Below are 14,633 nucleotides of genomic sequence, written 5' to 3' on the forward strand. Positions count from 1 at the left end.
GAGCTGTGGGTAAAGGCACAATGGGATTGCAGTGAAAGGAAAATGCTGCGAGAGAATGAGCAGGTGTGCTTGGAGGGAGAGACCCATGGGCTTCTGAGAGAGAATAGATCAATAACTAATTTCAGTACCAAGCTCCAGTCGCGCTGTTTTCCAATAAACGCTGGATGGAGAGTACTGGTTCAGCCCGCCCCTCCATCTCTATGCTATTGCCTTCTGCTCACTGGATTGGATTCTCTGTGCACGGAGGCTGCTTCTGCAGATAGTTTATTGTTGCCTATAGAAGTTAGAATCTAACATTGTGATTTCGACGCGTCCGACACCAGCACCACCTCATCGGGTGGCCTACATGGCTGTACGCCGCACCAGAAGCGCGTATTCTAATTACGCACCATACCGCCCTGCGCGTCGGCTCCACCATATCTTAGTGTATATGCTACAAAAGCACGTGTTGTGGAGGTTTTATCAAGGACTGTGCATGGAGATTCAGAAAGACAGGAGAATGAAGCGTTAGTCATGCCGCTGCTGCTGCCACCGCGACTCCACAGAGCGCCTCTCCTCGGAGGCACCGCAGCACGCCGCTCCTCGGAGGCTGTGACCTAGATAAGATGAGGGGCCGGAGAGCCCGGGAGCACTGGAGCCTCTCCAGCTCCAGTGATGTCAGGAAGGGGTTAGTTGTGTAACAAAGCGTCCTATTTAGTTTGACTGTCATAGCCGTAGACACACACAGTCCTCTAGTCCTGGATGCTTTATGTTGTTCACACGCACCAAAGTGATTCTCCCCAAACCCCCTTCTGCTTGAAGCCAGTTATCTCCATACGTTGTGTTTACCACCAGAGACGGACGTTAACTCAACTTCGCCTCACTCGTGGTGACTCCCCGGCCCTTTCACGTCCAGCCAGATGTGGATGGAGAGATTTGTGCACTTTTTCCGAATCGACCACAGCAAGTCACAATATGTATGACTTTATTTCTCATGTACATGCAATTCATTATGACTTATTACTTATTATTATGAAAATACCACTTATTCATGTAGCATGGGCTCCACGTGGAACAGCGCCTCGAGGAAGAAAGTTAGAAATATATCACCAATTACCCAGCCTCGTCTCCCTAATAGATAACTAAAGACCACTAGGCATGTTCGAGGCTACAGTGCCGCTGCATGGCTGCTTGGAAAATAGGACTATGGACGATACACATTAAACTGGACCACAATACAATCGGGGAATAACTGGTATATTTTTCCCATCTTCAGTAAAAACACAACTGTGAGGAAAATGGACATGTGTTTAAATTGGCAGCTGTTGCTGATGCTATTTTAGCCACTGAAAATTATCCAAAATCTAGAAGATGAAACCAGAACGAAAGAGGAAAAGAAAAGCGGTCATGTGTGCATTTTGAGAGTCCCAGTGCCATCTAGTGTCATTAAAACAGAATTACATCATATGCATAACAAATCCCAGCATTGCTAAGAGAAGATTGTGAACCTGATTGTGAACCTGTACGGACATGTAAAATGGCACATTATCTTTCTAACTAAAAAGGCCTCAGTGGTAGCTCATTACATTAATAATCAAGTGTTAATTTAAGATTATTATTAAGACATTCCAGCAACATTTACGTTGTACAGCAGATTTTCTCCCACTCTGAGCAGACAGACGGACCTCTCACGGTGAGGCGTGTACGGGCCTGAACGACCTCCAGCTCGGCTTCAGACTCGCTGTGTGTTCTGGCAGCAGAAAGTCTTTGAGGCGGTCCGGCAGCGGCAGCGCTTTCACTTTGCGACCCAGGGGCCCGGGCTGGAGGTGTCTCCTCAAGAAGGCCCTACAGAGGCAGCGCAGGGCCGGAGGGCTCGCCTCCTGTTCCGTCACTCGCCTGTGGAGCTCCAGCAGGCCCTGGGCGCCGGCCCCGTCGCCCAGCAGCAGGGGCTCCAGCCCGGGGGGCGGCGGCAGCGAGGGGTGGTCCACCCTGGCCGCATCCAGCACAAACTCGGCCTGCTCCAGGATCTCGGCGGCGCGGCCCTCGTCGCCGCCGCCGCCGCCGCTCGGCTGCAGGACGCTCCGCAGCCGCCGGAACAGCAGCGCCGAGCCCGACCAGCAGGCGGCGCCGTGGCGGGAGCAGGCGAAGGCGGCGCCGCGGTACAGCAGCAGCGTGGCCAGCGGCAGCAGCAGGTCGAAGTGCTCCAGGCTGGCCTGCGTCAGCGAGGGCTCGCCGTCCTCCACGAGGCAGCGGCTGGCGTCCGTGCCGTGGGCCAGCAGCAGCTCGGCGGCCCGCACGCAGAAGCGACCCATCTGGGCGGCGTCCTCCGCGCTGCCCGCCTCCAGGGACTCTTTGACGAGGAAGACCAGCGAGGACACGGCCGACTCGCCCGCCTCCGTGGTGGCGTTGACGTCGGCGCCTGGGAACCAACGGAACGTCGTTAAGACGGTTACGCCTCGTGCTGGTTCATTTGGGTCGATATACACGTTGCACGTTTCCAAAGGGCGAAAGGAAGCTTGAAGAATCCTTTCATACAAGCACACACACACACACACACACACACACACACACACACACACACACTCAAGCACACACACACTTTCATGCAAAAAACTATTTGGCGTATACCTCCCTCCAACCCTTCCCTAACATGCATAATATTACAAACTGTACTCTTGGGATGGCCGAGCCGATAATTTTCATGTGCCATGGACACATCTGAGGAAAATATACAATACGAAGATCTAGTTCAGTGATTCTGCCATTTTGGAATGTCCTACACCAACCAAGGAACCATCCGATGCTTCCTGCCACTTCTAGGTACCGAGTTATGCTGCTATATTTGCCACATATTTATGACACACCCTTGCAATTGAGTCCGCGATGATCTCGACGTCCACTAGGGCGGATTAAACTGGCTAAGGAGTGCCATCTAGTGGCGGATATATATATTAGCGTCTTTAAACTGCGGAGACAAATCCAAAATAACACCCTTATAATCTGCCATTTGTTTCCAGTAAAATATCCTGTATTTCATGCTCAAAAATGTATTATAAATATAAACAACACATTGATTTTATATCAATGGGGGGTGGGGGGGGTGGGGGGTGTTGGGTACCTCTCTGGAGAAGCAGCTGGATGTTCTCTGCGTTGTGCACCGTGAGTCCATCGCTGCTGGCCAGGGCGTGCAGAAGAGCAGTTTTACCTTTTGGGAAGACGGAGCAAAATAAAGAGACGTACAATCAACAGTTGAACTGAATGGAACATTTATACACATATAAGAACAGAGTTCAAAAGTTTAAAGTCTGATAGGAGTAAGCATAACAACACAAACATAAAAGTTGTGGCTGCATTAATGTGTATTGACTAGAAGAAGAGAAAACAGGCAAAGTTAAGAATTAAGTTGTGAAACAGAGGGCTGTGCTGGCTGCCCAATGACTTCCATTATAAAATGGTACATTTATTAAGTTGATTATTGAAATAAGTATACAATACATATGTATAAATACACACACTCAACGTACCCAGTTTATCCTGTGCGTTCACCTCCGCCCCCATGTCCAGCAGGGTGTGCATACAGGCCAGCCGGTCCGAGTCCTCACTGGCCAGGTCCAAGGGACTACTCTCATGGATCTATGAAAATGGCTGGTTAGTGAGGTGAGGGTGTTCTGCATCCCCGACCAAATGTTCTGGGTTAAACCCCAATGGGTCCCCAGTCTGTGTGAGGCATCCCACGAGACCTCCCGGCTCGTTAATGAAAATAAACTGAAAGGGGAGCCGTGTGAATGCAGGGGGACAGAGGGTCTCTGTGGTTAACACTGTGGGAGGGATACTGAGCTCACCCGGTCTCTCTTCTGGACGTCCGCCCCGTGGCCCACCAGCAGCCGCACCATGCTGGGCCGGCCCCTCAGCACGGCGATGTGCAGCGGGTTGTAGTAGGACACCGGGTCTGAGGGGGGGACCAGGAGGTAAGAGGATTGGAACGGGGAATTAAGAATGAATAAAGAATAAGCTTCTTTGAGTGGTAGGATTCAAAGAAACACAGCAAACCAAAGGCCTATACTTTAACTCACTTTTTTTTTTTTCATTTCAGTGCTTTAATCATGAAGAGTTAGACAGGTAAAAAAAATGCTGATTTTTCTTTTAGTTTTTTGTAACTATGCTCCTCCCCCCCCCACCACCAAAAGTATTTATTTCCTGACAGTTTAGGGGAGGCCTTTAGAGGGCTTTGCACTATGGTTTGTTGTGTAGTGTGGTTATGAGAAGCCTTTGAAAATGTAACCGATGAAGGACTTCTACAATCACATTCCACTTTCGATGGTGGAATAGTGAGGCATAATTTGGGAAACGGAATAAAAAACAGAAAAAATGACAAAAGCTTGGCTGGAGAGACGGTTGTCCTACAGACGGCAGCCGCCTGCGGCCTCGTCAGAGCCTGGAGACGGCCTGTTGGTATGGGAAACCTTGATTAATCTGGTGATGGACACGCTCCCAAGATAACAATCTACCGCCACACTACGGAGGCGCCAGTGACAGATGACAGAGGACTTTCGCTGCTAAATCCAAAGTACCCAAAGCCAACGTGAAGATTTTGTGACTACAGCTAGTGGTTCCCTTCAAGTCAGAACCAGCACAAATAACTCGAGGACTTTAACGATGAATCCAGAGAATATACCTGCCACCGCGGTGAAGACAGAGGCATCGTGGGACAGTGTCAAACCAGTCAGAGGTTCAGAAAGCACACTGGGCGGCACATCATCAAGCGGCGTGTCATTGTCAAGCAATCATTTGATTGGTCGAGGACATGACGCCTGGATTACATCACACAGCCACCGATCACGCAGACAGTCCTGTCGGAGAGGCTGCAATGCTGAGTCACCGTTAAGTCAGCCACTTATTATACCGTCGCCGGTTTGATCGATGAGCAGGTTGACTGGCTGCCATTCTTATTTTTATGTTATGGAGATGAATGGGGCGGCTTGGCTTGACACGGCGATTAGTTATGATGAATTGTTGAGACAACGATGATGCTCAAGTTTCAGCCGGTATATTCCGGCTGCATAGCAGTGCATTTGTTCAATTATCTTTTTTAATGATTTATTGCATCTTCTATGGAGTTTAACATAGTACATGCCATGTCATTGGTGTAACTCAAATATCTTGACCTTTAAAAAATGTGTTTTCTTCATAACCCTCCTATTATGTTCAAATAAACGTACAACTTTGATGTTTGGGGTCAATTTGACCCGAGCAATTTAAACATGCTTAAAAATTATTGTAACTGAAAGTCTTAACCAAGTTTCTCTCTCAGCTTCTTAAAGGTGGGGTATGGGATTTGCGAAACGCCAGCAGATTTTGAAAATACACAACTCAAATGGTCCTACCCCTTCTCCTTCAACGCTGACTCTGACTCCACCCATTCCAAGTACATGGACGCGCATCATGCACGAGCGAACACAGATGCGCGAGAGCGAGCCGTTAGCTAGTTAACTAGCTCCAGTAGCTACCGCAGGATAACAACAGAAGCTTACTCTGGGTCACGAGCTTTGAGTATGTGCACGAAGGGGTCACGCGTGGGGAGCGGGGGAGGGGGAGTGCAGTACGACCGTTTGATTGACGTACTTACTATCCAATGCCACTCGGTGGGTCTGGAAATCATTGGCTGGAGTTTTTCAAGCCCTGCCAGTTCCACAGATGATTGCCTTGTTTAATTTTCATGTCAGTACTTCTAACTCAGTGGCTGTAAGTGGGTTATGATAAGGATTTCAAGTAATTTTGCAAAAATGGCCAAAAAAGAGAATTCCATACCCAACATTTAAGGCCTTTCTACTGACCATCTTTATAGCCCAGTAAATAATACATGACTGCCCCCTACCTCCCCTTATACATATATCCGTACGTATTGATCGTATATAACTATTACGAAATATGCAAAGCACTGTACTGTATCTCATTCATAGATCTAAAATGAAAAACAAATAATGTTTTTGTGTTTGAAGGGCATTATGTTGATAATCAAATATACTGATGTTTTTATACACAGGAAAATATAATATAGTTAAAATGCAGATTGTCTTGTATATGACTGCGGCTAGCATATCTGGTGGGGCCTGGAATCATTTAGATGACATTAGCTGGAGTCAGTCTATCCTTTCTTGTAACTGGGGATCAGCAGTTTTCCATTTTTGGATGTCATGTCAGTTCTTGGTGGTTGAGATATGAAAAGGGGGTATAATTGTGTTTGAGAAACCACAGGAGGGTCAAAATGTCTTAACTCACTGGCTACATTCTCATCAGGAGGACACCCTGAAAGATCTACATATGACAAATTTCATATACAACCCTGCTCACACTCAACAACTTGTAACTGCTAATAAGTAAGCATCAACAGGTGGCGAGGGTATTAACCATGGGAATAACATAGCCCCCTTCCTTCCTAGAACTCTCAACACAAAACTATTTTTTTTCTCCAATTTCTTCAAATTTGAGCTGAAACTGGGAGCTTTTTTTACCATAACTAGAGTGTGTATGCGGTGTGTATGTGCTTGCTTGCGGTGTATGCATGCGTTTGCGAGTGCTGTGTGTGTGTGTGTGTGTGTGTGTGAGCTGCAGGCTGCTTGGCACGTATGCGCACATGAGCAACTGGTTGACAGGCCTGCCACTATAGTAGTAAGATAACGTAAAGGTGAGCAATAAGATGGGAACTCAATTGACCCCAAGGGGAAATTAGGTGAAGCAGAAATAAACAAAATGATGGTATAGAAGAGCCGTATTAAAATAAGTCTCATGAAATGAAGACACATTGTGGCTCACCTTCAAAGTTCAGATTGGCTCCGTAGCGCAGCAGGATCTCAGCTGCGTAAACAAGGCCCTGTTCGGCCACTTTAAAAAGAGCATAGCTGATCCCTTCCTCAAACACGGAGGACGTGGACTCCCTGTCCAGCAGTTCCACCAGGGAGCTGCAGACAGAGCCCTGGTCCACCTGCTGGGTGCCTCGGATTAAAGTAAACCTGTGTTGAGAGCAGAGGCAGGAACATTTAATGACAATATTTATTATTTAATATCCATTCCATTATTTTTGAATTTTCCAATCATAATGATGACACATTCTGCTTAGTAGTGACTGTAGAACAACAAGTAAAACCTAATGTATTGACATGTTGGTTGCTGTGATTATCTCTTACTTTAGATGCGTCAATGGCGTACCTACAGTAGAAGTAATATGACCTCGCAGATAATAACACCCTTACCTCCCACCTCCCCAGGGGGATGGGGAAGTGGGTGGTCATATATAACTGTGCCCCCTTCTTACGTAGGATTGGGCGCCGAAACTGACTCCGCCTACAGTTTGGTAACTGTAGGCGGAGTACATTCAGAAATGCATATCTCATTCAAAAAATCATGTACAGACTTTTTTCAAAATTTGTATGCGTGTGGGAGCACCAGAGACGCAAAGCAACACCCCAAATCCCAGGAAAATTGTGGGTGTTTTCCTGGGATTTGGGGTTGTTTTCATTATATGTCCCCTCTAGGAAAATGTAAATGGTTGTAAATAAATAAAGTGACAGCTGAATGAAAAGCGCAAAGCATTGCTAAAAATGCAGAGATGTAAAATGAATTGAACTGAAGAATCTGAAAGGTCAAATGTATTGCCCTGCACTGCTGAAAAATCTGAAAGGTCAATTGCATTGCACTGCACCTGGAAGCTGAAGTCGAAAAATGACTGATGTTGAATTACATTACCTGAAGAATCAAAGTGCTGAAACACATTGTTACAAAAGATGGAAGCTAAACTGTAATACTGTCAAAGCTGGAAGATAATAGTAGTAGTGGTGCTGCTAGTAGTAGCTGAAGTAGAAGTATTAGAAGTAGTAGCTGAAGTAGTAGTAGTCGCTGAAGTAGTAGTATAGTAGTTGAAGTAATAGTTGTACTAGCTGCACAAATGATATGCCTTATGAAAGGTATGGTATGTAGAAAGAATTAAAATAATCACGCTTATTTTCTTTTTAAACCAAAATTTTATGTACTTGCCTAATGCTAATTTTTACAGCCTAACGTTATTAAAAGTAGTCTAATGGGCTGGAGGAATTGTCCAATCTGGCAACGCCGCCTGAACGTAGTAAAAAGTAGTCCAATTGAGCGAGAAAAACTGCCCAATCTGGCAACACTGCGTGGCAGTGCCTGCACGTCCTCGTGCTCTCACCGGAGTGTCAATCAATGAGACAAACTCAAAATAAGCCGACATGGATCTAAACTGTGATTTTGAAACAAAGTTAAAAAGTTAATCGAAATTCTGTTTCCAGACTATTGAAGATACAAGTGTGTAGATTTGTTAAACCTTTGAACAAAGGTTAACGATAAAATATTGATTAAGTTATGAAGTCTGAATTAGTGAGTGTCAGAGAAATGGGCGGACAGCTTTTTCTACTTTAAAGGTCCCATGGCATGCTACTTTATGGATGCTTTAATATAGATAGATTAGTGGGCCCCTAACAAAGTATTTGAAGACGTTCCCGTAATTCAACTGTGGTGCAGAATTACAGCCACTACGAGCCAGTCGCACATTGAGTTTTCCACAAACCCGCCGTTTCAGTGTCTGTAGCTTTAAAGCAAATGAGGAGAGGCGGGTCCAGGAGGAGGGAGGGGATGTGGCCCTGAGCAGCTTGCGGCCACGCTACCATGCGCCCTGAGTACAGTAGATGTAATGGAGAAACGCACACAGCCTATGGCCGTGTTCTGTAAATATTCTAGAACACTCCGGGTGATTCCTGGAGCACTATATCTAAATAATATCATATCATACATAGATATCTATATTAGGAATGCACCGAATTTTCGGCAGAAAATGGCCCAAAAGCGCATTTTCGGTTTTCGGCCGAAATACTTTTAACACCGAAACAACACGGCCGAAACAGAAATTTGTGATGACGCAAACCAAAAAGCGCGGCCAGCAGACGCTTGTCTGGATAATAATAATATGTCTGTGGTGTGGACGTTTTTCAATGTTTCTGAGAGAGACCCACGTATAGCGATTTGCAAAAATTGGCATAATAATTTATTTCGGTGTTTTGGTTTTCGGCCTTGGTTTCCTCATTTTCGGTTTTCAGTTTCGGCCAAGAATTTTCATTTCGGTGCATCCCTATCACGGCCAAAAGCTGTATGCGCCTCCAGACGATATTATGAATATCAAACGACTGCGTCGGGTTCTCCGATGTCTCTGGTGCTTCCACTTCCACATCAATCTGAAGTAGACTGAACCGCGACATGGAGGAGAAAGGGAATGTTGCCCACGATTGTCTCCCGCCGGAGCCCCGCTGTCAAGGCACTACCGCCTCTGAGGCGGGCAGCACGGGGCACCAGCGCCCGGCGGAGGTGGTGCCACCCGGGTGTGTTGCCTCGCGGCAGCAGGCGGCGGGCAGCGGGGCTCCGGCAGAAGACAATCGCGGGCAACAATCCCTTTCTCCTCCATGTCGCGGTTCATGTACTTCAGGGAGGCAAAGCCAAAGTTCCTTTCCCCCAATACCTTCTCAACCATGGCTGAGATAACCCCCATTACGAGTCTCGTTGTTGAAATACCAGAGACGTAAGAGAACCCGACGTGGTGTTATGCGCCGTAGCACCAACAGCAGGACAGTTATCCAAATAACAAAGAAGTGTACAACACATGCGTTACAGTGCGTGTAATCTCACACACACACACACACACACACGACACACACACAAAGCGCTCGCACGGTAGTAGGTCATTGTCTCATTGGCGGGCCAAATTCTCTGGCCAAATTCTGCAAGGCAGAGAAAGGGGAGGTAACTTGGCCCCTTTTGCCTGAGCTTCCGTTTTTTCAAAGGCGAGCAGGATACCTAGTGCTCGTTTTCCACCGAACGCAAGTTGTTATCATAGTCAGGCTAGGGGAACTCTAGGGGAGTGGGATATTTGATTTCTTATTAACAACTCTTTAACACATTCTAAAAAAAAAGTCATTAGAAATGTGTTCCTTTATTTGTATCTTCTAGTGTAGTTGATGAAACACATGGCTAAAATCTAACTTCAAACAAAGCAGTAGCACTGAACAACATTTCAAAAGATTGAAAAGAAAGAAGAAAAAAATGTATACATTTATACATAAAGGACATGGAGATAAAAACTGATAGACAGTAACGTTAACGATGCATAATGGGCCGTAAGGACGTACCTCTCCTCATCCCGACTGGCTCCCTCCTCTAGCCCCACAGTCACCAGAATGGCATCGACTAGTGGCTGGTACTCAAAAACGATCCTGCGGAACCCATGGAGAAAAGGCATCTCTCCTCCACACACTAGAAAGAGACATATACAAATGTAATACTTTTATTTGGGAACAATACATGAAGATGTAATTATATTAAATTGTCACATTTGGATCGAATACAAAAACAGCTGGCAAATGTTCACAATATGATATCTAAATAAATGTCCAAATACACCGTTACTACCCCTACATTATTTGAATGGTTTCTGTAGTTTTAATGTGTGCTCTCTCGAACGTACACGACCTAGGAGTCGGAGTGATATTATTAGTAATATAATATAAAATAATATATCGTCCGTCGGCCAAGAGCTCAAATGATATGAATATGAATGTGTTTAACTAAGACAAGGCTGGTTTGGCCATAGAAGTAGTATCTGATCTGGGGTTTCCTTTTTACCAAAGACCAGGCTGGAGGTGCTGTCTGGGGTTTGTTGTTTACCAGACTGCTTTTACGCCATGTGTGCGTCATTCTTTTAAGTTCGTCTAGAACAGCCAACAGCGACGGTGTCAAAGGTTCCGGTGACAAAGGTTCTCCCTACCGATCGCTGAAGCGCGGAGAAAAACGACCACATATGATTTGAAAGTGGTTGCACTGTTGGTAAAAGCGTCTTTGAACAAATGTATGTATATTTTTATAACTATCATCTGAATATAAAGATATAAAACCAAATAGATGTAATTAAATATGAATCAAGATATCTGCTTTGACCAGGATGAGTAATTGCACTCATTTGTGACTCAAACTAATTGCCATCTGTGTTTTCTGTAGAGAGAACCCGATATATAACAAGGAAGAATGACGTAACCGACACAAAAAAATAAGAAATATGTATTAATTCATTAAACACACGCACACACACACACACACACACACACACACACACACACACACACACACACACACACACACACACACACACACACACACACACACACACACACACACGAATATATCATGAGATGTTGTCTTCATTCAAACCTTTCCTTTTTTTTAAAGATGAACTCTGTCATTAGGTGGCAGCATTGTTGCATAACTAAAAATGCCAAATATATTTGCTACAAATATTTTTTGTCTTTATGAAATCCATATGGGGAATATTTAAAAATAAATTCAACCTTCTTTTGCATCTGTTACCCGAATCGGATTTGTTCTTTGCCCACCCAGTACACTCAACCATGACACTTCAAACCGCTTATTACGATAAGGAAATACAGGACTCTAATTAAAGGTCTTTGTATAATTTCATACAATTAGTTCAAGATCACTTGTATTTTAATGTCCTTTTTTATTATTATTTCATTCATTGGGCATCGTCAGTTCGAGAGCCCGTCTTGCTGTGAAGTCTCAGAATATTTGAATACGCTCTCAATTCAGTCAAGCCCCAAATCTAGTTTTGAAGCTTCCACTCATGAATAACCAATTTCCGTTTTCTTTGTTTTCTATCTGCAATTGGTGAGTTCTTCAGTCTTTGCTCACACCTGTCTTGGTCCTTTGATTATGATGCAGATAATCCTGTGTTCAACTTTCAAGTTAATTTGTCATTTTGACACCACAGGGTTGTTGTGGGTAACCTTATCTGATATCTGACTTCCCAACTGTGGGTGGCGTGACACATTCGGCACATTGACCATGGAACAAATGTCTTCGGCTGTCAAGGCTTTTGCTTCTCACTTCCCAGCGCAAAATAAAAACAAGTGCAAGACGCAGAACTCAGAAAAGTGTGTGTCACAGCAAAACTTCCAGAACATTTGAACAATACATTTTGACACGTATCATATTTTTTATTTCCCGAAATAGGGGCTTAGACTGTAAAACTATAATAAGAATCATTTATTGTGTTATTTCTTATGTGCCTTCTCAAGCAATGTATTGAAAGAGCATTTACCAGCAACACAGCAACATCAAACATAAAAGTGATACTTGCAGAACATCCCTTTTCTCTGGGACACTTTGAAATTGGTGGAAGCTTGAATGCAGGGAAAACCTGACATGGACAGAGGCTAAGAAATGGGACTGAGATAACTTAGCTTGGAGTAAATTGGCTCTTTATTAAATGCAGCCACAATCTACCACGACTGGTATCGGAATTACATTGCAGTCTAAAAATGGTTGACGATATAGATTGACTCGATTCAACCAGAGGTAAAAGAATAAATTAAAGAACAAAAGAAAAGGAGGCATGCACCATAAGACTTGTTTTTGTTCCCTGGAGGACTGATATGGTGGCTGTGCCATGGAACGACTCATTACCAGAGAGTACAACAAAGTAAAACAAAAAATCTATTAAGCATTTAGCTCCTGCTTGGCCTCCTCTCCATTCCCCTTAGTTTACCAGCCACCATTGCTGCCAGCGACGCCGCGGGCATGGACGAGATGTGCTCGGCGTATACTGCTGTCCCAGATTGTATAAAACCTCTGTAGTTTGGTCTGCAGAAGGAGAAGTTAATGACCACAAATCCAATGCTATGTTTACAGATGTATTAGGAAGTACTATATTAGTTAGTACGCACATATTGCATGCTCTACGCCCTTGAACTTAAAAATAGTACTTATCATCGTGTAGTGTCTTATCTTAGCTTTGTTTTATACAGGGCATGGTTTAACCTATGAATCGTTAGTGCTTGGCACTTGGTTCTATGAATATCCTTACTTTACCAACAGCCATATATTGTTGTTTCTCTTTCTTTTGGTAAATGTACTTATTGTAAGTCGCTTTGGATAAAAGCGTAAAGTAGTTGGACAACTAATGCAGAGCTTTTTGAAAACCAACGGCAGCAGACTAGTCGGGGCCATTGGCGAGGTGAAGGTGGACGCAGAGAGGAGATAATGGACTTCAGGAGCGTTTCTATGAGTTCTGAATTGAACACAGATTTGTTGGAACAGTTCGTTCTGGCTGGGCCTTAATATCTTTTTTGTGCTGCACATTTTATTGAAGAGAGAGAAGATTGCATGCTGAAATTATCAGCATTTGAAAGGTCAGAGAAAGTTAAGCACACCCAAAGTAGGCCATACCACGTTCTGGCAGATAAGGAATAACTGTCTGTGTGAGAGAGAATGCAGAGAGTTCACCTTGTCCCATTTGGAAGACTGCTCAGCTGTCACTCAAAAAGAGAGAGCAGCGTCACAACCAGCAGCTCTTCTCCCCAGGTTCAGGAAGATTCATACGGGAACGTCCAAACATGCTCTCCCACCCAACAGCCAGCCAGCTCCCGCACATAATTGGTGCCATTATGCAGATGTTCCATATTTACATAGAGTCCATGGTAAATAGGGAGGGGGGGGGGAGTAACAGTCCAAGGGGACTGTTAGCAATAACAGTCCACTTGGTAATGGCTCATTTAAGGGAGTCATCCATTCCATATTAGTCATATTCCTCCATATGAATGTATTTGTTGTAGGCTTTTGTTGTAAACATATATTTACTGTACACTTTCACCAAAATGTCTGACAGTCAAAGGGAAAGGGAGGGGACTACATTTTTATCGGAGTGTGAGCGGGGTCATGGCAGTGGGCAGGGGGGGGGGGGCATGGCAGTGGGAGGGGGGCACGGGACGGGAGAGGGGGAGGGCCTCTAGTGACTCATTGTATCGCGGACTATTGGAAGGTCACTCCTTGCCTTCCCTGCGGGCATCATTCTTGAAAACAGAATGCCTGGGCCCCCAGAGAGTGGGGCCCGATAAGTAAATACAGTTTTAATGGGCTGTGAATGGCTGGTGGTAATCTGCTCAGTCCTGGAGTCTGAGGGCACAGGAGGGGCCGACAGGACCCTTCTGCTGCCGCTATTATTAATGCTATCATAGATCAGATACGGCTGTGAAAGAGAATGAAGGCCCATGATGAATTTGGAGAGCTGCTGTCCGTCCCGTGACTGGAGGACGGTTTGCCGGGCGCTTAAGGTCATGGATGAAGGATACTGACCAATAGCAGAGTCAGAGGGTCTATTCGCGTGTGCCCCCCGGGGATTAGACCAAAGGGAAACTGCAAACTTTCTTTTTTAAACCTCTCCACCTATTTGTCAGTGGCGGTGGTTTTGCTTGTTTGCATAAATAACCCACAACATATACTGTATAACATTCTAATGTGTTTGAGAGGACACTGCCAGGCAGAAAAATGGCTTATCACATGAGTGCCCTTCCATAAAATGGCAAAAAGAAGTAATAATCCATTTATGTGCGCTTGACATTTTGGTTGTGAGCCGTTTCAAGACATCAAGGTCTGAAACGTTTTTCCGGAAAATGCCAGCAAATTCAAACTACCACGTTCCATTGTATTCTGCCCCCCAGACTAAAGACTCCAGTCTTTAGATTCTGGGAAACTGTTTAAATCCCCTGTTTTAACCCCATGCCTGCTCCAATCGTTTTCACTGA

At 44.9% G+C, this 14,633-nt stretch overlaps 1 protein-coding gene across 3 annotated transcripts; it reads right to left on the bottom strand.

Annotated features, from left to right (window-relative positions):
• Positions 1 to 947: 947 nt before the first annotated feature.
• asb6 (ankyrin repeat and SOCS box containing 6) lies at positions 948 to 10,740 on the bottom strand. 3 transcript variants are annotated; one of them, XM_030359309.1, is made up of 7 exons: positions 10,663 to 10,740; positions 10,170 to 10,293; positions 6,793 to 6,989; positions 3,822 to 3,928; positions 3,504 to 3,612; positions 3,098 to 3,184; positions 948 to 2,398 (listed from the first exon to the last, which is right to left on the bottom strand). In XM_030359309.1, the coding sequence occupies exons 2-7, from the start codon at positions 10,277 to 10,279 to the stop codon at positions 1,668 to 1,670; spliced, it is 1,341 nt and encodes a 446-aa protein (XP_030215169.1). In that variant the 5' UTR covers positions 10,280 to 10,293; positions 10,663 to 10,740; the 3' UTR covers positions 948 to 1,667. The 3 variants fall into 3 exon arrangements, with proteins under 3 accessions (XP_030215169.1, XP_030215168.1, XP_030215170.1); XM_030359308.1 differs by having other exon boundaries at positions 10,606 to 10,701; XM_030359310.1 differs by having other exon boundaries at positions 10,456 to 10,673.
• Positions 10,741 to 14,633: the final 3,893 nt, after the last annotated feature.

Source organism: Gadus morhua, chromosome 6 (genome assembly GCF_902167405.1).
Source record: "Gadus morhua chromosome 6, gadMor3.0, whole genome shotgun sequence".
NCBI lineage: Eukaryota > Metazoa > Chordata > Actinopteri > Gadiformes > Gadidae > Gadus > Gadus morhua.

Coding starts and splice junctions, on each gene's coding strand:
- asb6 (XM_030359308.1), bottom strand. Junction 3,929..6,792: donor AGCCAATCTGAACTTTGAAG/GTGAGCCACAAT, acceptor TCCCCCCCTCAG/ACCCGGTGTCCTACTACAAC. Junction 3,185..3,503: donor GAACGCACAGGATAAACTGG/GTACGTTGAGTG, acceptor TCTTCCCAAAAG/GTAAAACTGCTCTTCTGCAC.